Source organism: Pyxicephalus adspersus, chromosome 3, assembly GCF_032062135.1.
Source record: "Pyxicephalus adspersus chromosome 3, UCB_Pads_2.0, whole genome shotgun sequence".
NCBI lineage: Eukaryota > Metazoa > Chordata > Amphibia > Anura > Pyxicephalidae > Pyxicephalus > Pyxicephalus adspersus.
Window position 1 is genome coordinate 57892435 of NC_092860.1, and position 25498 is coordinate 57917932.

At 37.8% G+C, this 25498-nt stretch overlaps 1 protein-coding gene across 1 annotated transcript in view; it reads left to right on the forward strand.

The window, feature by feature from the left end:
• The first annotated feature begins 445 nt into the window (after positions 1 to 445).
• The window catches only part of EFNA2 (ephrin A2), a 184268-nt gene continuing 159215 nt past the window's right edge, over positions 446 to 25498 (forward strand). Inside the window, exon 1 of the mRNA XM_072404828.1 lies at positions 446 to 1115. Coding sequence (XP_072260929.1) covers positions 997 to 1115 — 119 coding nt within the window. The 5' untranslated portion in view covers positions 446 to 996. The remainder of the gene's footprint in view (positions 1116 to 25498) is intronic.

Below are 25498 nucleotides of genomic sequence, written 5' to 3' on the forward strand. Positions count from 1 at the left end.
TAATTGTCTGGTTTGTTCAGCTGCAAACCAATATTTTGGTTTTCTTGTCCCATGTGCCATATTGTATCACAATTTGTTATGCATTATATAAACTCTAGCAATGCCTACTTATAAAAAGTATAGGGTTGTAAGATGAACTTCCTATTATCACAACACAGAATTGTAAAAATAAACCTATTTAGGAGGGTAGAGAATGTGCTGGCAGAGAGAAGATTATTAGACACCATCATGTCCTTGTGTGAGGATTCCTGCACACCATGGACCCAGAAGTGCTTGAGGTACCAACAGGCAGCAATACTCCACATAAGCAGTAGATGGCGCAATGCTTCTGACTATATGTACGAGCAGCATTCCCATTCAAGGCAGAGAATTGGAAGGGAGTGATGCAGAGTAAGGGGGGAGTGTGGAGGGCTGGCCGGACTGTGGAAGCAATTAGAGGGAGGGACTGGGTATGTTTGGTGTGTAGATGGAGTGAGGACACAAGGACTTGGCAGTTGCGTTAGTGGGGTTTGGTATCCGTGGCAGTTCTAATGATTTATTCGTGTGTGTAGTAGTAGTTTGGCTGAATTGCGTTCTTTATACCTGTTGTTTTAGACTCTTTCTCCGCCTCAGGACGTGTGTTTCATTTACCTCCTGGACGGCCTTCAGTATGTCCTGACTGGTCGTGTAACCTGGGCTCAGGAGTTGTCACCTCCTGGGCTCTGGACCATGAAAGCAGAGAGAGAGACCGAGCTGAGCCGGAGCCTGCTCCTTGTACCTGGGCTGAGAGAGAACGAACGGTGTCCTGTGAGGAATACTGGGGTACCAGGCACATCCCCCATGGCATGGAGCTGAGAGCTGCCCTGGCACCAGGCACTGACACAGAGTGACACTGAGTACACACATCTCCAACTTCTTCTGACACTGACTTCACCAAATTTAACACTCACCCAGGAAAGTCCGGACATGGGACCAGGGTGTCCAGTGTGAGTGGAGCACAGAACTTGGACCCCGAGTATGGGGCCCCTGGTCCCACTGCTCCTAGGGGCCCTGATTTGGGTCTGTGTTTGGACAGATGATCCCAGCAAAGTGATATCAGATCGGTATGCAGTCTACTGGAACAAGAGTAATCCCAGGTAAGCAGGGCTTTATTATTTGAGGGTGGAGTGGGGCACTGATCATGAGGAAGGGGCATTCACACTTGTACACTTTTATGCAGCTGCTAAACAAATCTGATAGGGACTTACACTACATTTGCAGTTTGTGGTCAGTGAAACTTTGATTTGGGTCAAATTAATTGGATGCAACAGTCTGATAAGTAATACACTGTGTGTGGGCCAAGTCTAGCTGTGCTGGAGGCATTACTGTGGGGTCCTCAGGGCTGGGAACAATCAGATACCTTGGCTGCTGCCATAAACTCCAGCCCGCAATCTGATCAGAGAGTATGCAAACTTATCTTGTGCCACATTCTGTTTGTAAAGGGTTTGTACCCTGCGCACTGGCTGCCACATGCTCATCACAACCCTTGTTATATTTCATCAGTGCTTGTGAGTTGTGTTTGATGCTGTGTGATGGCATCAGGATCTGTTAATTGTGTGTGTGTTAGAACAGTGTATCCAAAGCATCAGGGTTTGTAAGTTGTGCGACACTGACTTGTGGCAATGCGATAAAGGCAGCAGTGACTGAGTTGTGTGTGATGTTAGAACAGTATATACGAGGCATCATTAATTTGAAGTTCTGTGTGTGTGATGCTGACTTGTGTTAGGGCAGTGTATACAAAGCACTGGTGTCTGTAAGTTGTGTGTGTGATGTTAGTGCAGTGTATCTGCTTTTCTGAGCTGATCCAGATGCTGCTGCAGGAAACTCCAGGGACCAGAGGCTTCCCCTAATGCTCAGCATCATTATGAGCTACAAGTGCATTTGATGATCACAAACTGTCTCCCAAGAAACAGGCATTTTGTTATGTGAATTTACAATAGCCACACATTGTCTGAGAACCTCAGAACATAAGTAAAGGGTCTTAACACAAGCTTGCCTGTTCCTGAATCTTTGTATCATATCTAGATCTATTTTTAACATAAAGGTGCATGTGTTCTGAATATTACATGCCTTTCTTGCTGCATAATTTTCTGATTATTGTTCAGCATCCATAGTGCGTAAGATGCTGTTTTGGTTGGCATATTATTTCATTTGGTTGGCATGATTGGTGCATGTTATGTAGCACTAGTTGCCATGCACAGTGCATATTGTGTAGTATTTAGCTGCCATGACATTTCAATGCATGCTGTTGCTTGGAAAGCATATTATACAGGTAACTCTGGCAGACTGGCATTCCCAGCATGCTTGCGTCATATCATATTAATTTCCAAATCCATTGCCACGGTTAAAGTTTTTTTTTTTTCAACAGTATAGATATTGTATATTCCAAGTTCATGCAGAGGAAGTAAGTTATATGATGATGAGAAAGTTATGTGCATTGCATTTCATTATTTTCTAGGACTGGATAAAAAATGAATGTACAGTGTGCTGCTAATTATGCTGATTTAGAGATAAAAGCAGTTAGAAAAATCTGTTGTGTCTGCTGTTATATTTGTACAAACATAAATCATGTAATCAGCACATGTGAGCCCCATGGACACATAGCAGTTCATTTGTGTAGTTTCATTGACATTAAACACTTGAACCATGTGATAATAAAAGTGTTAGGTCTTGCCATTCTTATTTTTAATAACACTGGGCACTGAAAAAAGTGGCCTATAGTAACTAATCACAATCTATTTTTCACTAATCCAACCACAGAAAAATGATATCTAATTAGTAGTCAGTGATTATAGCACTTTACATATAATCGTTTCCACTTTATTGTCTTATTAATTATGCTTTATTATGTTTTTCTCTGCCTTTGCCCATGTGCTGAATTGATGATAGTATGGGCACATTTACCAAACTTGTTCAAATAGCTGTTATTGCTGGAATAAAATCTCTGCATGTTTAGAATGTGTAGTGTACAGTGCAGATTGGCGTGCCCCGTCCAATATCATGCAGTGCATGTTGGCATGTTTAAGCAGGAACAACCCTCTGCTAGGAGTGCATGAGTAGCCTGACATCCTTAATACCAGTTTGATTTGTGAATGTCATGTCCACTTTATTTTATTGGTATTACACATTGATTTAGTTTTATGATTTCTGTTTTTTGTTTGGTTTTTGTAAATTTGTTTTATTTAGTGTTAGCATGTTACATGTATTTTTAGGTGCCGGACATGTGTAACATGATCAGACTTATGCATGTAAGATAAAGTATTGTATGTTAGTAAACACATTAGAAAGTATGAGTTTGAAGAAATAACTAAAAGTACATCACATGTTACCAGGACAGATGTGTGTGCTGCATGGAATAACAATGTTGTGTACTGCGCAGTGTACATCATACTTCGGTACATGTGCAGCATGATCTACCTATGTACTAATATCATGTGCAATACATTTACAGATAACTGATGTATTTCTATTACAGCACCATGTGTTGGTCATTGCTGTGTTTGGCATGAATTTAAATATACATTTCAAGCTCATATATAGCTACAGTAATATGTACATATTGGTAAAGAGTGAAATTGTGTGTATGGAAAGTACTTGTGTGCGTGGAGTGCTATATACACGGTCGTTGAGGTCTTTTCTATGTTCAGTGTACAATGGGGAACATTGGAATGATCATTTCATGCTTGGGTAAGTATTCCAGTGCCTATGCTCGGACTAATAGTTCGTCATGAACTCTTGTGCGGCTCCTTAGTATGGTTTCTGTGTGTGGACTTGTGTAATACCATGTATTACTTATACATAGTAACCGGCATAGTTAGGGTGATTTTGTTGTAGAGCAGCATTTCTAAAATTCAAACATGCAACATAGTTTGCTGTTATTTTACAAACCTGTATGTAATTGGATATGTTTTTTTAATTACATAGTTAGACATGTCATGATCAGTGTGCGTAATACCATATGCAAAGTTAATAAATGCTAAGGCTTAATTTCCAGAGCTTGTTTCTTTTTTTCTTTATTTGACACTGCAGAACAAAGCATGTGGTGGAATGTGCTACCCATGTGTAAATTGGTAACTAGATTATTCCTGTGTATTAGGTGTAACAGTCTGTTCTTTTTGTGTGCACAATGCTTAGTAGACCCAAATACATGCTTACTTATGGATATTATATCTTGTCAAATTAGCTTGTATGTTGTATAGTATGCTGTCATGCTTGCTATACATTGTATTCACATTATGGTGAAAAATTTTGGGTATATTGTACATGTAATACGTAGAGACATATTCAAGTATTACATTATAGAATACTATTCAGTGAGATGATCACCATCATATCCCACTGGACAAAGATTTTATATGGCCATGACCAGCTCTAGGTTCCTACAGATGTCCTTGGTTAATAGATCCAGAGAAAAAAAGGCAACTGGCTGAGTAAGATATTTTTGGCTGATTGTTATTGTCCCCCTGATGTAAACCAAAATCTTCATGCTTTCTCCTCCTTCCACAGTAGGCATAAACATGTATGCTCAGGCAGTCAGAGCATACTTTCTAACATACTTAGTGTTAAATAAAAAATGTTTGAGCTGTATGACCTTGCCTTCATTTTAAACCGCCTTTTAAAAGCCAACCTAAAAATACATAGACCTGTATATTCAGAAAAAACTTCCTTTCACAAAACTTCACAAAAACAAAACAAAAAAAATATTAAAGTGTACCCGTGCTTTTTTCTGTAAAATTCTACAAATGATTAAAGCTGTCCAATATTACCAGATGAAACATTCTGAAGCACCATACTTGTTTGCTCTCAAACCAAATGCAGAATTACAGAAAAAAACCTTGTTATTTTTCTTAATTTAATTTTTCTCATATGGGTTAAAAAAGTCGTTTTAGGCATTCCTAAATGCTTTACAATAATTTTCGTGCCATAGTAGTATATGTTCACATAATGGTTTTACTCTGTTATTGTTCTATGTGTATATAATGTTCATCAATAGTGCAGAAACATTTCAAAAGTAAGCACTAATTTATCATACCATATAATGGATAACTAGGATGGGCCGTAGTGCTTAGCACTTTTTTCCGGCAGTACTGGATTTTTTGATTTGATTCCCACCAAAAGCAGATTGGTCCCAGTATGTGTGTGTAGATAACTATGGTTGGGATTTTAAATTTTAAGCTCATAGAAGGGCAGGCCTAATATGCAATTTTCTTGGTACAACTAAAAAGTTAGCAAGTTAACAATGAGTAAAATAAAGAAAATAATAATATAATAACGTGTGTACAGATCTGTGCACATGTATGTATCATATATGCATGCATATGTACAGTATGTATTATGAATGTTTGTGTGTGTCTGTACATGTATGTGTTCAAATATTTCTGTACACTGTAGCTAAAGGAAAGGAAGAGCGTAGTCTTGAAAAGTTATTGTCAGTATATAAGTCTCCAGCCATGTTCTATAAATTTCCAAGAGCATTATTTAAAATACGTAAATAGTTAGGTATGCTTCAGTCAGAATAATATGATGTTGCAGCTGAGAGATTGTGGTCTTTGCTTTTTTTCAATGCTGATTGCTTAACATATGGATTTTATTATATAGATGCCTTTACTTTTTTTAGACCTTGTTCCACAGATTTGGTTTTTTGCCCTCAACTGGGATTCTGGCCTCGAATATTTCTTTTGTTCAGTTAAATGCTCAACACATGTTAAAATTCTTAAAGGATTCCAGGTCTGCCGTGGACTGACATTTTTTTTTGCTCAGCATTTCCAGACCCAGACAGATTCTTTCCAAGTGCTTGAGTTATTAAATGAAAGAGAACAGTCTTAGAGGATAAAGCACCTTACATAATTTAACACACTGATAGTGATCTGTAAAAATAGCACTGTTTTCTTATTCAGAGTGTTCTGGACAAGTTTTCAGAATAAAAATCAATAAATCTAACAAAAAAGAACATTTAATCCTTTAATTCCGTAGAGTTTTGTTTGATTTGGGAAATTCTCCACCATGATACTGATAGTTGTAATCTACAAATGTATACCAGTTTGTACTGTATCACTTTAAAAATGTCCGAATATAATACGTACATTTTTTGTAAACTTATTGTGACAAAACAGAGTTCGATAAATGTGTGAATACACCCAAATCTCATTGCACACTCATTTGCATTTAAATTGCTGTGCAAATAAAACATTTTTTCTATGAAATATATATATTATATAATATAAATATATATGTATATATATATATATATATATATTATTTCATTTTAATTTCTTGGAATGTAGATGGTAGTTGTTTTCCTGTATTTATGTACCTTTATGACTAGAACTTGGTCATAAGAACCAATCACTGAACAGTTTTTGTGCAAGAGAATTTTGTATGAAAGCATTTACTTTGTACACCTATTCGTATATGATCGCAAATTTCCTTGGTGCCAGCCTTATAAAAGGGGAACAGTAGCATGACTTGTCAAAGGATCTTTTCACCCAAGCAGTGCCTAGTCTCCTTCAGGGACCCTTGCCTATGATAAAGGTCAACAACAAACCAAATACCAATGTTCTAGCAAAATATTAATCCCGAGCAGAGCTCAGAACAGGTTGTATAAACAAAAAAGCGGTAGTCACAACAGGAGGCATTAACACAGTATGCAATTATAGTCAGAAGGCAGAAGAATAATGGGTAAAAATATTAGGAAGCAGAACACAAGTTTTTGACCAGAGTTGTGAATTGTAAATAATTCACAAAGCAGATAATGAATCTCACGAAGACCAGTGGGAGACTTTTATGTATTCACTAAGCAGAATGTGCACTTACCTTTCGGTGACATGACAGGTGTGTTGGAGCATGCTTGCTCTGCAGTTCCATAATTAGGCCAGAAGGATGCTGCAATTATGTGCAGTTAACCCTGAAATAGGAGTCAACTGTGTGGATGAAAGACCATTGTTTGTATTTGTAAGGTCAGTGCTTTCTGTAGGCTTTTTAGTGCAAGGCTCACATATAGTGATCTATGATTCTCAAAGTTGGTAATTACTAATCTCAGCAACCTCCCATCTTTATTATTGAAATATTTGTATTGTTATTATTAACTTTATGTTGACAGCAGTCACTTCTTTATGCTGTTTATTGGCCAGTTTGAATATATCAAGAATAGGACAAGTTGTATTTTACAGAATATAAACAGGCAGTATGCAGAAAGTAATTACTATTCATGAACTACAATCGCCTGGATTCCTAAATAGTGTGATTCTCTTTACATCAGTCAGATTTCTACAGTTATTTGGGGAAATGTAAAATTAGTTACTAATGCTGAATAAAAAATGTAATATACAAAGGAATTCTACATTTTGGAACAATATTAACAAGTTTGTAAATATGATAAGGTAACCATATGATCCATTTATGACATAACCAGTATCCCTGTAAACAGGTGGGATGCTAGGTTGTGGACCTAGAAATATTATCCCTCGGCCAAACAGCCATGCCAAGAACCGCTATAAATCATATGGTGTATTAGGATATTCTTACTAAAGGTATAATCTAGTCGCTGTAAAAAATGTACTCTGCTTGTCAGCGGCCTGCATTCCTGTAGATGTATTAACTGTACCATAAATCTTAAATCATGTTATATCAGATTACTGCAACATGTGACTATTAATTCTATGTTTTAAATTGTAAATTTAAAACATAGAATTAAAAAAGTAAAAAAGACACAATTGCAGTAAACATATACAGTTAGTATATTGAGATAACTGAGCTCAGTACCGTTTGGATCTAAACTGGTGAGAAACTGCAATCTCTAAAAATGACCTTTTCTTGTGGAAAAACTCTTACTTATGCGACCTTGAAATCACTACTTTATCTACAACAATTACGCAAAAAATAAATGAATAAAACTTTTTAACTCCTTAACATCTCATAAAATTACATTTTGGCTTTCATAATGAAATGGATGCTTCCCTCTGTTCATCTATATGTATGCTCTGCTGTCAGGCAGTAAAATGAGCAAGAGGTGTGCACTGACATGGCCTTATTTAATAAAAGGAAATGCACCAAAGAAGGGGAAAATCACTATGAAAATTTTTGGTGCCATTGAAATGCGGGTGTATATGTGTTTAAACAATGATTCCCAATTCCCTCTTCTTAAGTATACCCACATGTTCTCAATGGATAGTTTGTGGTCCCAGTCTGCAGTGTGTATAAAACAAATAGTGCTGCTTTGGACCTTATACTTTGATTCATGTTAAAATTAAGATTAAAAAAAATATACTGTAATGTGACAACTGATTCTTATTATTCTCTCATAATTTCTTTCCTGCGTATGCAATGCATATACAGTGTATAGAACAAATAAGCAAGCACTGTACAAGTCATCAGACCATCAAAACTTATGAAATCATGTATGAGCACTTTCTGTGGTCTAAGTCTACACTTGTGTGCACTGTGGTACTCTATGCACAGTATGACATTAAGTTATTAGCTAACAAAAGTTGCATAGCTCCAAAAATGTTAAAGAAAATCTATTTTTTTGTTTTAGTTATACTAACACTTAGTGTGCAGTATGCACTTTTTAAACTGATGTACCCATCTAACTATGTTCATGTTTAACTATATGCATAGCTCATGCTATGAGAATATAGTCAGATTGTTTGGCCTGTTTTGTGTGTGCATCGTTTGAATGCTGTGCACACTTATTGTGTGGTAATTTATGACCAATATTATTTAGAATTAAACTATATTGCGAGTTACTGGCTCTTACATTGCAAGGAAAAAATGATGTGTGTGTGATTCTGAAGAATCATAGTTCTACAGACATACCGCAAAAAAGTAGATTGTAGAAAAAACAGACTATGTTTGCCAAGGTTAAAAAAACCCTTGATATCCCATCCAAATATCTAGACTTTTGTGAGTGAATAAAGCACAGAAGAAGACATGCATATTAGGATTTGCTGGTCATAAATGAACCCCAGTGGGTTTTATGATTAAAGCAGAACATTTCATAGTAATTAGCATGATCTCTAACATGGATTGATTCTCAGATCTCAATTCTGTGGATATTCTTCAGAGTTTCTTGTCTCGTCTGTATTTTTTTTTTCTCTTGAATTTTACTGATCAATTTGTTTGTTCTGATTCTTCAGTTGTCTACATGCATGACATATTTTTATGCCCACTGTCTAATTTATTTTCCTTGTAAACCACATCTCGCCATATGGAGTTTATTTTCATTACAAGAGCTGAACCTTTTGGGTTTTTTCTCTGACTCATAGGCCTTCATTTTGTAACTTAGTGCAAAGAGCAATTATGTGCAGTAACCCATACCAACCAATCAGCATTTCCAATTGGTTGCAGAGAATTAGTTTGTCTTATGCATTGCATTGCCTTATTAAACACAGGTCATATACTATAAAATGGATTTTGCATCGGGTGCCTTTAACCTTCACTTTAGAGCAAGCAAAGAGGGATCCCTCAGGGCTTCTGCCATATATGACCAAGCACTGTCATTTTATCTATTGATCAAACCATATATCCTGTCTTATTCTGGTCAAAAAAAACTATATGGTGTTGTTAACAGTTTTATAATTCACTATCCCCGATTCATTCTGTTTCAGCTTTCTTTTTTAGCTGTCTTTATATAAAATTAGTATGTGGATTTAAAGTTGAGGTGGTGCACATGATTGTCTTTTAAATTGAATTTTATGAAAGTTTCCAAAGGAAAAAAAGTATAAATGCAATACAGGAAAATAAAGCAGAGAACATAACAAAGCATTAACTGAAATATATAAGGGTAGAGGGGGATATATATGTGTAAAATCACAAAATCAATCACAAATATGTGTAATTCACAAAATCAAACAAGACTTAGCTATACCACATCAAGTCTTGCTTACTAGGCCAGAAACAATATTTAATAATGTTTAGCTGCCATGCATCAACTTTTTTTTGCCTTAATCTACATTATAGCGGACATAAATGTAACTGATAAGGTAAACTTGAAAATTTGACTAGAACATAAGACCACCTATCAGGTTATAATAGCTTGGGAGCTGCACACTGTTTTGCAAATCAGACAGGTGGGTATCAGGTCTTGCCTAATTCTACACATGTTTACAACTTTCTCTATTCCACAAAGGATAATAGTTCCTAAAGACCATACCACAATCATTAATAGATTCAGAGCTAATTTGGTTGCAGACCTGTTAACCTTCCAGTATGTCTTCTAAATGAGGAAGGGAACTACACCACCTGGATGAAATCCACAAAATCGTTAGCAGTAAAAACTCAGATAATGCCCTTATTGGGGAATTTATTTTAAATCTAGGGCAGTATTGCAATAGATCTAACTATGTAATTAAATATATTGTAAATACGTCAATACTAAAAAGCATACAAACAATTTTGAGAGCGGTCATAAGTTATAATTCTGATTTGTTGATATAGGTTACTTCAGTAAAAAATGGTGATTAAGAATAGGGACTGTTTGCTGATAAAGATCAATATTATCTATTAATAGGAAGAAAAAGATATAATTAATGCTGCAATTTGGGCACAGAAATCTTCAATATATTTTTTAATAGCCACAAAGAATACATATCCACCGTTTGCACAACAAATGTTTTTAAAATTCCAGATATTACACTGTAAAAATAGCATTGTTATATTGTAATACTGTGTTGCATAGCTGTGGGAGAGACCCAACTGGCCCAGCTACCACAGGGTGTCTGCAAAAAAATACAGCAGGGTGGATAAAAGACCAGTCTCCCTGCACAACAGAACTTATTTTTATTACAGGAAACTCCTACACAGAGGCAATGTTTCACATTGCATTACTACACAGGTATGGAAGAATTATAGAAGAAATAATAGCAAATCAAGCTTCAAGTAAGAATACACATTCCTTTTATAGTAAGTCTAATTTGTACAACATTGCTTAATATATTGGTGCCCTTTGATTAAAAGATAATATTTGCTTACCCATTATTATCTTGTATTTACACATCACCAACATATAATTCAGCAACAGACTTGCTGTAGGATTGTTGAATCTTCGTTAAGACGACATAGGAGACTTTGGCCATATGTTAAAAAATAAATCAATTATCATGAAGACCTCGAAATCATATATAAGGTGTTCTTTTATATCTAAAGTAGATAAACAAGAGAGCAAAATACTAGTATCCTTACAGGTTGTGGATGTTTTAAGGAAATTATATTTCATGGGTAATAAATTTCATAAAAGCTGCAAGGTAAAGCAGGTATAAATTAAAGGATACTTTTTGACACAAAACTGTTTATTCACTGGTAAATGTTTGAGCCAAATACATTTTCTTTTTGTTATGGACTGTATACCCCATAAATGTACAGTTGCCTCAAAATAATTTGTTTTCTTTGAGTGATGTATTTTTGCTTTCATTTTCCCTAGCATTTGTATTTGTGAATACCTGAGATCTTTACAAACAGTAAAAACCGCAGTAAAGTAATATTTTAGTTTTACAAATGTGGATTTATATTAAACTTTAAAGCAAGCAATTATTTTATTTAGTGAAGCAGTGCAGTTGTGCTGATTCATTCTGCTTTATATGTGCTTAATATGCTACGTGACATTTGGATTTACCTTGCATGCTATTAGTTGTAAGTGGTGCAAAGTCTGGAAGCCACACGCAGCAGACAATTAGTTGCTAGATTGCCCTGTAACCCCACAATAGTCACACTCTCTAATTTGCTCTTTCTTTTCCTCTGTAGATCTGTTGTCTTTGTAGCAGCGCACATTTTCTTTGATCCACTGCCAGTGTTATTTGTTCTAAGCTTCGGTATAGGAAGTTGTCAATCATGTTTCTCCAGCAGGAAGATTCATTCGCCTCACACCTGGGGACATTTCTACATTAGTAAAATAGAAGAAAAATAACAATAAAAAAGTGCAGGGGCTGGGAACATGCTACACTTTTTCATGCTGTGGGCGTCGCTTACATCCCCTGCTGAGACTGAATGAATTTTAAAGCAATCTGAAGAAAGCACCGTTCAAGGATGTAAAAACAAATTCTTTTTAAATGCACATGATCTTCTGTTCTACTTTTATATCTTCCTACATACCGGGTGCATAAATTGGTGCATAGCAATCAATGCATACGTGCATGACTTTGAAAGGAAAGTATCTAAAATAGTACACTGTGAAGCCCTGCAGTTTTGGTCAGATCCAAATTTAATACTCTATTCTTTTGGGACCTCAAGAGTAACCAAATGTCCACATAAATTTTCAGACATAGTATAATTAAATATGTATTGTTTGTAAAAAATATTTACTTTGATTTACTTTGCAGAACATATTAGTTTTGTATTATTCACAATGTATTGCATCCCAAAATGTATTATTATTGATATTATCACACATTATTTATATAGCCCCATCATATTATGCAGCGCTGTAGGGGCTCACAATCTAATGTCTCTACCATGGTCATATGTTTTTATGATATTTATACAATCTTAATTTTTTAGGAGGAAGCCAATTAACCTCACTGCATGTTTTTGGGATGTGGGAGGAAACCGGAGTTCCCAGAGAAAACCCACACTGACACCAGGAGAACCTGCAAACTTCATGCAGATAGTGTCCTGGCCAAGATTCAAATCTGGAACCTAGCTCTGCAAAGGCCAGAGTGCTACCTCTGAGCCACCGTGCTGCTCCGGTGAACTTTCCCTACAATTAACATTACATTAGTTGTGATTTGCAATAACTTTTTACCATATACTGACAGTATTTCAATATTAAATCTACACCTTCTTCCGTGGGTTACATGCTTTACGTGCCATTATGTGGTCCTGCTCCATTGTGTGTAACTTCACATTGCATTTCGTATTAACAAAGCAGTAGTTGTAATGCGCCTGGGCACACAGATCAAAACCAACTCCAGGGTATACTTTCATCAAACTTTATTTATTAATCCAGGTACAGGCTGAGGTCAAAACACAAATGATCAATATGATAAGCGAGGTACAGAAGGTGAGGCAGAAGGCATAGTCAGGGACAATCGGAAGTCAGGGCAGGCAGAAGTTTCATGCAAAGTCAATAATCTGACTGGGTTGCTGCTGGAAATGAGTCTGAGCTGATGACAAGACAACAGAGGTCAAAAATGTAGTTCAACATACAACGTACGCAAGCACACTGTAACACAGAGGCTATAATGGGCAAGGGTGCAAATGACAGGGTCTCATTAAGTGGGCAGAGTGCCCAATCACACTGCGCCACCTGGCGCTATTGGATTGGAAGAAACATACTGAATAATGAAGAATTCAAACTATAAATGCCCCGCCCCGTGGCGAGGCAGCCAGCTGCCTTGCCCCCGGGGGGTACAGAGGCGTGCATAGTAGCGTGCACGTCTCTTACCGCCCTTGGGCTTTGCTGTGCACGCAGGAATGCTGAGGGCACATGCAGCACTGTGCATGTCCGTGGGGATGCCGTTCGGCTGGGACGGATCCCTCCGCCAGAGAGAGGATACGCTGCCCGCGATCCCTGGGGTCGTTAAGGATGACTGGGGATCTTTTGCAGGGTAAGTACCTTACAGTGGTGTTTTTTTTTTTTATTGACGATCCCTTCTTCACGTCTTTTAAACCATGGTAAACGCACTGATAAAGATGATGTCCTATTGTATTTAAATTTGGCAGTGAAAAAACTGATTGAAATAGTCAAACACATGCATAAAATAGACAGAGTCCCTCCCTATCTGTCCTCCTGGTGGCATTTCTTCCTGAGCAGGGAGGAAAGGTGTGACTGGCTAAACTAAATTAGCATTAGGATGCTGTTAAAAATATTTCCAATATTATAACAAGTTCAGTTGTGTCTTATGCCTGCAGTGCAGAGCAGCTCTAACAACCCTCATATGCTGTGTGCTGCCAGTACCAATAAGGCAGCATAAATATGGTGATTTAACATTAAAATCTGTATTCTGAAGCAGCAGTGTATGAAATCATGTATGCTTCTTGCTGCAGCCACAACATGTTGTATAGGCACTTGCAATGTGCTTTTAGTGGTATTTTCTAATGATTGTGTGTGGTTTCAGTACACACTTTACACTTTACATATATTGCTCCTACGTGGAAAGCAAACTTAAATGTACTAATTGATTTAAGAAATGCAAAATAATATTACAGAAAAAAAAGGCAAATTTTTGTTGTAGATATGACACCACCTAATAGGGAATGTTTGAAAGCTGGAGAGTGTGCTGCTTCAAAATAAACATTTGTTAGTGAATTATCAGTATGTACACTGCCATTACTGGGCACATCTGTGCCAGAATCAAACATGTGAGTATGATTGGTATTTGAGATGGTTTAAGGATGCACTTGCCCTTGCAGTTAATTTACTAAAAGAATAAAGGCTGTTAGCAAGTAAAATATTAGTGTTAGTCAAAAGGGTAGCATTCTGTTCATTTTGAATACTTAGTGATAAGTAAATCATTTGGGATTCTTGTTTTTATTTTAGTCAAGTTTTGTCATGCTTGTGGAGAACATTCAAACTTCCTGCAGATACCGTCTTGGCCAGATTCAAATCTATGACTTGATGTTTCAAGTGGGCTGAGCCAGCAATGCCACCCTGCATGGTTCAAAATGGATTCGAAGTTAATGCAGCTTCCCCCTATTTACTAACATTTAATCATTTACACCTCACTAGCAGTCCTGATAGAAACTCTTCAAAGGCAGAGAAAATACTAAGTTACTTTGATGGGTTGCTCAAATGCTGGTCTGGGAGAAGAAGATGTTGTCCCCATGTCAAGTGACCAACCATGGAGCAATCCCTGCTTATCCAGTTAGTCAAGTGACATAGAGGGAAATTAGTATTTTTCTTCTCTATCGCGATCCTGTCATTTGTAAGAATATGGCCCTAACAACCAAATGGACACCTGATGTGTGTGTGTATGTGTATGTGTGTATATATATATATATATATATATACATATACATATTGCCTGACCTTGATCAAACCGACTGTATGTGATGAGCTGGTCTCACATTTCTGGATCTTTCAATTCTTTATTGGGCTACCATTCTTTGTGCTAAATACTTCTGTGCATCATGTTTTCCATTTCAATATAAAGGGTATAGTACTTAAACAATACGTCTGAAAAAAAGTTGGGGTGTTCAGCATTTGTTATGCATTTTCTTTGGCTACTCCAGGGATTTTTGACTAGACAATTGTCTTCCAAAATTATAGAAGCGACACTTAAAATAAATTACAGAATATTTTCTATAAAGAAATGGAAACACTTTTATATAAATGATTTCATGAATGATAGACTGAGAGTTTTACCCATTTAGACTTACCACTTGTAATGTACAGGAATGCACAGCTTCAAGGGTCTTTGGGAGTCTTGGAAGATGATAGAAAAGCTAGTTTAAAACTTCAGTATTATAATTGTAAGTTTCATTTAATGGTATATAGGGAAAAAAAATAATCATTGTCAGCAAAGTCTGTCGTGGGTTTTAGTCTAGTCTCTGTTGATCTCTGAGCTTTGTTGGATTTAATAGCCATATAATAAATCATGCATTATTTTATTAACAAAAAATATATAGCTTAATGTTTATTTATGCCCTCCGGGTCCCATCTAGACAAAATCAGGTTGCTCAGAGTGACTTATAGAAGATGAAGCTCCAAGGGACTGGTCACATAAGTACATAAGGTAAGTAAAGATGTTTTTTACTTCCCCCCTTGATCTGAATAAGAAGTTGACCCTTGCAGTGTGGGGATAGAAAGAGAAGTTTTTTTTAGGCTTTAAAGGCTTTTAGGCATAAAAATGTGTCTAAAAGATGCCACAACCTTGCCTGTTTTTCATTTATTTCACAAATAGGTCATGTGCTTTTAGACTTAAAGTTCTACTGCTTATTAAGCAGATGAGCCACCAACATATAAGGACAGTTCTTTTGACTCTCTGGACATTTTCAGTCAATGGTCTTTTGTTCCTCTTATTTAGTACACAGAATACAGCAGGACAGAGGATGTCTGTTTTACATACATGGTACAAATTGGAATGGTAAATGAAAAAAAAGGTGAACCTATGTCTCAAAAGTATGGTCACCTTTGATGTCTTTGCAAAGCTTTATCAAGCATGTTAAGTAGAATAGAATAGAACTGCAGAGAGTAAGAAAATATTTTTCTGCATCAGAAAAATCTTATAGAAGCATGTAAAAGCTTCTTAAAACAACCTTTTTGAACTCCTAAAAAATCTAACCAGCAGAGCTGTTACGATTACCTCGCTGGCACTTAAGCTTTAGTCAGATGGTTCTGGGAGTATTGGATGCCTGTTTCCCCCAACACATGTTGTGGTTCTATCTTCCGACCCCTACATCATAGCTGGGTACATACAGGTTGAAATATGGATCTACAGTGGGGGACACAGGCATCTGATACTCCCTGAAGTGTTGAGTGCTGAAATGTTTGATGGAGGCCACATGTCTGGAACAGTGAAAAGGTAGGGGATACTGGCTGCCACAGACATGAGGATAATAGCTTTATTATTGCAGGTAAATGCCAGTAATGTACATGCCTTGTGCAATGTTTATGAATTAGACGACGATGCGGGACCTGATGCAGGACACCCTTGGAGCGATCAGACTGCCCTGCGGGATTGAAGGTAAGAGTGTTTTTTTTTTTCACTTTTGAGTTTAGTTACTCTTTAAGCAACTCAATTGTTCTTTTAAAGTCACCTAATTCTTGCTGAGAATAGCAATTATTCCTTTCACAAAAAAAAATAAAAATAAAAAACACATGGGTCCCTATAGTTCAAACTACACAAGTAACTGTGGATAATCACACAATTATTCAATGCAATACATCAATACTACTTGCTACTGTATAGCTTGAACCGTTGGTATTCTTTTGTTCATTCAGTTTACCATTGATTATTTATACTACTGATCCTCCGCAGGCAAATTTCCTGTGTAGTTTAGTCCTAATAAAGATGGCCATACTCTTTGCTGTCTGATTATATAATTTTTAAATATACTAACAGGTATATACTATAGTAGCAGTTACTATTTGAGTAAAAACCCCTTGGGCGGATTGTTTAGGTAATGGCTCCCACTACAAGGGTTTGGTAGCTCCAAAAAAAAAATCTAAAAATTGCATTTTTGGATTGCAAGTCCTGCAAATTGCTAGATTACTATGGATGGACAGAAAACAGAACAGTGCTTTGCAATTACAGCTAAAGCATCACCTGTATTTAGGCTCCTGCCATTGTGTGAAACGTGTTCAGAATCTCACTCGGCTTGCTTTATTTCATTTTTTCCTTTAACTGGCTAATTAGTTGTAATTGCAAAGCAAAAGAACAATATACGAGGGTTAAAGAAAAATTTGGACAAAATTAAGACAAAAATTAAAAAAAAAATTAAGACAAAAGTGACACTGTCACTATTTGCACAGACTGACTTCCATTGGCTGTCATAGTATCCAGTTATCTTCTGGTATTTGTCCTGGTCCTCAGTTGCCGTTTGTTTTGAGGGAAAAAGACAAACCGCACACATAGATCCACAGAGTGCATTACTGTCCTGTTCAGAACCAGACCTTTCTCAGGCCTCTTGAGTTTCTCGTTGAATAAAATGTTCTCAAACTCCAAACAAATTCGCATTCCCGGCCTGTGAAGTATTTTTTTTGGTAAAATTTGAGAGACATTTGAGGTTTTCTTTTTCCAGAGTCTGGTCAGAGAAGGAATACAGAAGAAAACAATAATAAGTCTTTTAAATACAGCTTCTTTTACTTGTTGCTGGCCTGACCCGCATCTCTTATGAAAGCTTGTCGTTCTTTTAGCATTCAATTGATCATTATTTATTCTTAAGTGTTCAGAATGTCCTTTTACACTGCACTGTGTAATGCTTGTTCATGATTGCTAATTATCTGTTAATGAGGTTTCCTGCTCAGCTTGATCTCAAGTGATACTGAAATAAAGGCAGGCTTATACAACTGCAGCAAGATGTTAGGCTCTGCATAATGTTCTAGGAAGGTATGGTGGGTATACTGCCCTATTATTTCACACTGCTTGTAGCAATACAACATTTAGAAAGATACTTGGGTGCTGTTTTTCTAACACATAAAGTTTATTCCATTAAGTATATTTGAACTCTAACAATTCTTTTTTTTGCTTTTTTTTGCGTTGTTAAATTAATATTTGAGAGATTTTTGTTATATCTGATCAGGTAAAAAAGGTATTGGCAACTAAAGACTTTCCATTTTGTTTGTGCTGCTATGTTATCAGACAACATTGTTCCCCAACTCTTCAGCTCCACCATCTGTAAGCATTGCATTTCTGTACATTCAATGTTTCTTAGGGAGTTAGATACACTTTAATAAATGGTATTATATAAAAGAAAGTGCTAACAGCTTGCTAGAAATGTAAGAACAAAAATATTTGTCACTTCAGACCAGGGTAGAATTTACATAGTCTGTTTCATTTAGTTACTGCATACTTCTTCTACAATCTACAAAAATGTTACCTTCCTTTTTTTATGTGAGCTCAAATTTGATAACAAAAAACTTCCAAGAAAAAAAACCTAATCTTACATAGATTAGTGGGACATTGATAGCTTCTAAAGCTTGGTTGTCCTGTTTAGCAGCACAAATACAATATCTTGGAAGATGACACGTACCAACCCTAAATGACCCCAATCTGATATTAACATTATTTCCTATTATTAGACAAACTGACATCTCACGATTAATAAACAAACTACAATCTTGTTGAACTATACTCAATTTTCAGCATGCAATGCAATGCAATTAGTATCAAAATGGTTGGCACCACATGAGATCACGTCTTGTATACCAGGTATTTAACAAATACACACCCCTACACATTGAATGCAACTTTATAACACTGGTGTACTAAAATCTTTGGTTTGATAATATATAAATGGCCTGATGTCCAATATATCCTAATATACCCTATTAAATCCTTGTGTAGATGAATAAATACATGACCTAGGTATGGAAAAAAACAGTGGTTTGAAGCTTCCAAAGAATACCTCAACATCTCTGTCTAATGGGTCCTCCTCTGACTATTTCTATTTTCCTGTAAGGATTGATCTCTATGATCCAGATGTACCTTGAGACATGGAGACATCATACATATGAATTGGAATGTCCATAATTGGTTTACTATTGGTTGGATGTGTTTGATCACACCAGTCTAGCCATTTGGGTACATTTAAGCTCTGAACCTAAATGTGGAATATTGGATTTGCTAAAACACACCTCTGATATCCTTTATCTGAGATAAGCTTTATCCAAGAAGCTGTATCTGACCCGGAAAACTATAACATAACACCTGGTATCTCACCAGTCACCAACAATGTCTCGATTAAAGTCAATTCTATCTTAAACCTAGAGAACTTGACCTATGCTCACAAATGTAGCTCAATGATGCTCCACAGGACTTGCAATCCTTTCTTTGCAACCATTCAAAATAGGTATGTATAGAATTTTTTTAGTCAGGTCATTGAATAAGGTAAATGTTCATTTATAAAGAGCCAACATATTACGCAGAGCTGTACATTAAATAGAATTGCAGATGATAGACAGATACAAGCAAGGATAGCACCCTGTTCAAAAGAGCTTACAATCTAAGTTTTGGGGGAAAATAGAACACAATTTCCGGGGTGTATATAGAGCTTTTTTATGAGTTAGGCTAAGTGTGTCATATTGCTCCTTAAAACGCGAGGCCATGTAATTTATAAGAGTATATATAGGAGTTTATATAACAAGAGATACTTTTATGTCATATTATCATCATATTATGTACTTACTTTTATTTTATATGGATAAGGAAAGAAAAAGATGGCTTTTCTGGCAGACTAGGTATTCTAAAACTTTTAAAAGAACCTTTATTTATAAACAATACATAAAACACAAAATATTGTGATTCAAACATTGACTGGACAATAGGCAATATAATACTTCGTAGTATACCCCGGGGGTATATTTTCCTCATCAATATACTATACTTCTATATGGCTGGGCAACTACTACAGTAGTCACTAATAGAACTCCTGTGGGATAAAACTCTTCTGTTTGTTGTTTTATTTTATTTCATTATTTGTCAATAATAGTCTTTTTAATCCTTTTAAAAGTCTTTTTATCGTTCTTAGCCCCACCCTAGGTCAGTAGGCTCTAGGTATATGATTCTTTGTGGGCTGTTATTCTTATGAATGTGGGTGAGATTCATTTCAGTTAACCAATCATGGGAAATTACATTTTAGTTTGATTCATCTTTACATGACACTGCCCTATTCCTGGGAAAACGAGGATAGCATGAAATCTTGACATCTGTTGCTTGACTTTATGCTTGGACAGTTTATATATAGCATCTCCTGTATTAGTGTAGTTTAGTTTTAATAGGCGTCTGATTTTACCCTGATTTTTTTCATGTTAGTAGGGCTAGTACGGACATGTGTATGCAAATCTAGAGCACATTCTGAATTGTGCAGTATAATCTGTTAAATGTTAAATATTTTAGGTCTGGAAAGATGATCTTTCCCTTGTGAATATGACATGATTTCTTAAGGATTCTACTTAGTAATGCTTCATTCATAATAATTTACTTAGCCAATAAAGCTCAACCCATGTTTTTTTTTTTTTTTTTTTAGTTTTGGGATAGCACTTTTTGGCAATGTAAGCCAGGACAACACACTAAAAGAAATTAGATTACCATTTTTTTCTCTTTTGAAAAATGCATGTATTAAATTTAATTAAATATGCTGGAGAGTAGTTTTCCATTTTAGTATGCTTAGGAGTGGAAAGCCTAATCCCAGCCTGAGAGGAGTACTGCAAGATGTGAACAAAAGCTATTCAGCTATCTGTAACAAATGATAAAACTAAGCTAATATAGCTTTACCTTGTCTACAATATCCTAAAGCACTTCCTAAAAGTGAAGTCGAAGTCATGCATTAAGTCTTATATGTCTTTAAATGTTCTGGGCTTCTAACAAAAAGTACAATGTATGTCCAGCTGGAGATAAAAACATCAAATATTGGCACTTAGTTATAACACTATACAAACATACCATTCTATCAAAATATGTAAGCCTCTATACAATGCTACAATTGGGCTAGCCAGGTGGCACCACTGGAGAGTATCTCTTTCCCTGTGAAGTTTTCTAAAAAACATTCTAAAATTTAAATTAATCAAATAGAGGCACCAATTAATTCCGGGCCCAAAGATAAGACCTCACCCCCTAATGAGCTGCCAGTAAACTGTATAATATGTGCAGGACATCCCTTCCAATTTAAATAATTATATGAAAACTACAAAATAACCTCAGATCTACCCCTTTCCACATATAAAAATATCCCATTTTGTGCAATTTTACTTTTTGACTCCAGTCTGAAAATCTATACCACAATTTTAGCCACTTTAGCCAAATTTTTAGCCACAAACTCCTTAATCACACTGGCTTCATCCTATATAACGTGACCAATATTAACTTATATGGCTTGTAAAACAGCAAAAGAAAACCTTGCCTGTCTGGCACTTACTATACATCAGACGTCCCTGTCTATCAGCTTCTCCCTGTCAGCTCAAAACCAAGTTTTCAGCAACCTTCCACTCACTTTTGACCTCACTCACACAGACTGACTTGAGCTCACTTACCCAGACCAACTTTCTGAGTCTCTCAGCAGAGCTCCCCACACAGCGCCCCTGTCTGTGTCTCTCCAAGCAGAGCTCACTCACACAGTCCACCTGTCTGTGTCTCCAAACAGAGCTGCTGACTGAGCTCCTGGCTCTATGTTATATGCCCACCCACAGTGTTTCTTCATTAATTACCTCACAGGTGACAGTCTTTTGCTACTTCACACAGGAGAGGAATCTTGGGCAAATATATACCTCACATAAAAGAGGAATCCTGGGCAAATATATCTCCCTTCCATCTCCAATCCTGCCTTGGTGTCACAATATATATTAATGCTGCTATTAGAGGGTTACCCTCTCAGGTGCGACAATCTTTTTTACTAGACAGGAAGTGAGGAATTCTTTCCAGTAAAGTGTTTTACTGCATTAAAACCTAGCAGTAATTTTTTTTTATACATACTCTTCCCCCCCACAACTAAAAACAAAGGCTTTAGGTATAGACACAACTGAACCTTGTTTTTTTGTAAAAACAACAGCTCTTGTCACTATGTAAGGTGAACAGTGAATCTAGAGGATGTTTACACAGTTTTAACAAGGTAATACATTGCTATTTTCCATCTGAGACTCCTTTACAAAGGTGTTACAGCATTTGCTTCTTTCTTAATGTCTAGGGATGAGAGAGAAGGTCTCTGACAGTCTCGGAAAAATTTCCTCAAACTTCCGTTCGTGAAATTTCGACAAACCGATTTAGTGAATTCTATGGGCTGACTTTAAACATTAATAGCAAAGCCCCTATACATGTTAGAACAACCAAATTTGCTAGGTATGTATAGGAGAACAGTGGCAAGGGAAAAATACAAAAGTTCCAAAAGACCTTGTGGTTTTCCAGAAAATGACAGGTAAAGTGACAGCAGGCAAATATGATTTATGCGTGATGGACAGCGTACAGAAGACAGCATAAACATTAGGACATTGAGAATAGGTGGCGCTACATGTGAACTCTGTCAAAAACAGCAGGAGACCGCATTGGTAACTGAAAAGGAGCGGGGACCGCATTGGTAACTGGCATCTAGAGAGGGGTGTAGTGCATCGTCAATGCCACACAGAAGTGTGTAATACAATTTTAGTGAATGGAGTACTGACAGGCGGCAACAACAGCAGGAGGAGGAGGCGGTGGGCCCTGAGAAGGAGCAGGGACCGCACTGGTAACTGGCATCTAGAGCTGGGTGTAGTGCATCGCCAATGCCACACAGACGTGTGTAATACAATTTTAGTGAGTAGAGTACTGACAGGTGGCAGCAACAGCGGGGACCGCATTGGTATTTGACATCTAGAGCTGGGTGTACTGCATCGTCCATGCCACACAGAAGTGTGTAATACAATTTTAGTTATTGGAGTACTGACAGGCGGCAGCAACAGCAGGAGGAGGAGGCTGTGGGCCCTGAGAAGGAGCAGGGACCGCATTGGTAACTGGCATCTAGAGCTGGGTGTACTGCATCATCAATGCCACACAGAAGTGTAGAATACAATTTTAGTGAATGGAGTACTGACAGGTGGCAGCAACAGCAGGAGGAGGAAGTAGTGGGCCCTGAGAAGGAGTGGGAACCGCATTGATAACTGGCATCTAGAGCTGGGTGTAGAACTATCGTCAATCCCACCCAGAAGTGTGTAATACAAATATCTGAAATTTGTGTTTAAACGTAGAAGGGCCAGACAAAGATGTTTTGTGGGCCATATTTAAAATATGCAGAAAGAAAGGGGACTTAATTTTCACATGTATAAAATTAAATAACAACATTTTTTATTTAGAAATATTGTTATGCTATATTGTTAGCTGGTAAATTATTTGATATACTATGGTCCAATCTGTGAGCAATATTGATGTTCAGATCGTGCCGTCTTGCATATTAAGACAAATTGCATAATCTTCTATTGGTGTTTTAATATTTTCCACATAAAAAGTTTTTGTTATTTGATTTTATACATGTGCCAATTAAGTCCCCTTTCATTCTGCATATTTTGAAAAGGTAGACAATGTTGCTAGTTTGCATCATGAAGTGGATGACATGAATGCCAACCCTCAATCTTACAATGCTTAGCTGAAAAATTAGGCTAAGACAATGGTACCTATCAGTGTGGCAGTACTGGGGTTTTCATCTGCATTTTTTTTGGTCTCCCTGAAGCAGCAGAAATGTAAAGTATATTGCTAGCTGGCAAGCATGAGATTGGCGATGAATGCCACCCCTGTACGTGGCAATAACTAGTGGAAAAATTTAACTGAGGCAGGCTCAGCTGACAGGGTGTTGGTGATAGCCAGCCACGACTCTGCACCGGAGCAGTGTGGGTTCACAGAGGCATCCTGGTTGGCCAGTGAGTCCTTGTGTCAGTCAATCAGTGACATCTGCAGTGGGGGTTTGATAGTTGTTAGTAACCCCGTCAACACCACCACCAGCCAGAAAAGAGCCAACGTAATCGTGCACCAAGCGCTTCATAAGTTCTCGATGGTTATGCCCCCACACTTCACTTGTTTGAGGTGGCCACATCAGGTATTGTCAGGCATCCAGAAAACCCCCCTACCTTAGCCTAGATATTTGGATGTGTGCGGCCTGCTGCCGCTACAGGAGGATATGGTGGAGGCAGTGTCCTCCTGAGCTCCCTGTGTGGAATGTGGTGCGTGGATCTCCTCACACAGCCGGTCTCATAGTAGTCTGCTCAAGCAGGTCACCTTTTCTTTCTCTTGTGCTGGGATGGGTAGAAACTGTGACATTTTGTCTTTGTAGCGGTGATCCAGAAGGGTGGCCAGCGCTCCAGACTCACAACGTTTGTGGCCTGTGCAAAGGGGGCCAGTACCTTGCACAGCGTCTCCATCTGCAGCCACTGGTCATTGGTAAAATAGCTAAGTTGTGTGGCTGTACCAAGGGTCCCGCTGCCTCCATGCACCACGCTGACCAAGTAATGGCGAATAGCTAGCTTTTGCTCACACAGACGCTGGAGGGTGTGCAGGGTGGAGTTACATCTAGTCACAGTGTCACAAATGAGTCTATGCGGTGGCAGCCTCTGTTAGCGCTGGATTTTGCTAAGCGCCGTGGCGGAAGTAGGGGATCTGCGGACATGGCTGCATGGAGCGAGCCTGTCTCAGTAAGTCCTCCAGTCCTGGGTACATGCAGAGGAACCTTTGTACCACCAGGTTCAGTACGTGTGCAAAGCAGGGCACATGTGTTATGCGGCCCATGCGCAGCGCGGCCACAAACCTCTCTGTGCAAAGCGGACAAGAGTTCTCTGACGGTGTGACTTTTCTCCCCCAAGGATACCAGTTTCAGCACTGCCTGACAACGCGTGTGCTTGAGGGAGCCGTCGTGGCGTGCCCGCTTAACCACAGTGTCCTCTGCTGCTAGCTTTTCAGGAGTGTCGAAAAGAGAGGTGTTGATGGTAGAAGGAATGCAGGAGGAGGAGGGAGAGGACTGGGGTGGCCCATGCTTTCCCACCACACCCCTTTGGTGGGGGTACCAGGTGCTGTAATGCCTTGCAGACTACCGCCCACTGAGCTTTGCAAACCCACCCAGTTAGAGGTGAAGGACAGGTAGCGTCCCACTCAGTGCCTGGTTGTCCAGCTGTCCATGGTGACATGGATTTGGCTAGACACCGAGAATGCCAATGCCCGGGAGATGTTATCCATTACATGTCCATGTAAACTGAGTACAGCTGTGAGGGAGAAGTAATGCCTGTTAAGCATATTTTCCGCCGCTCGGCACAGGCAAGCAGGTCACGGAAGGGAGCCGAGTCCACAAGGCATTATGGCAGTAGCTGCAAGGCCAATAGTTTGGCTAGACTTGAATTGAGTTCAATGACTCATTTGTTGGTTGGGCCCATAGCTTGATG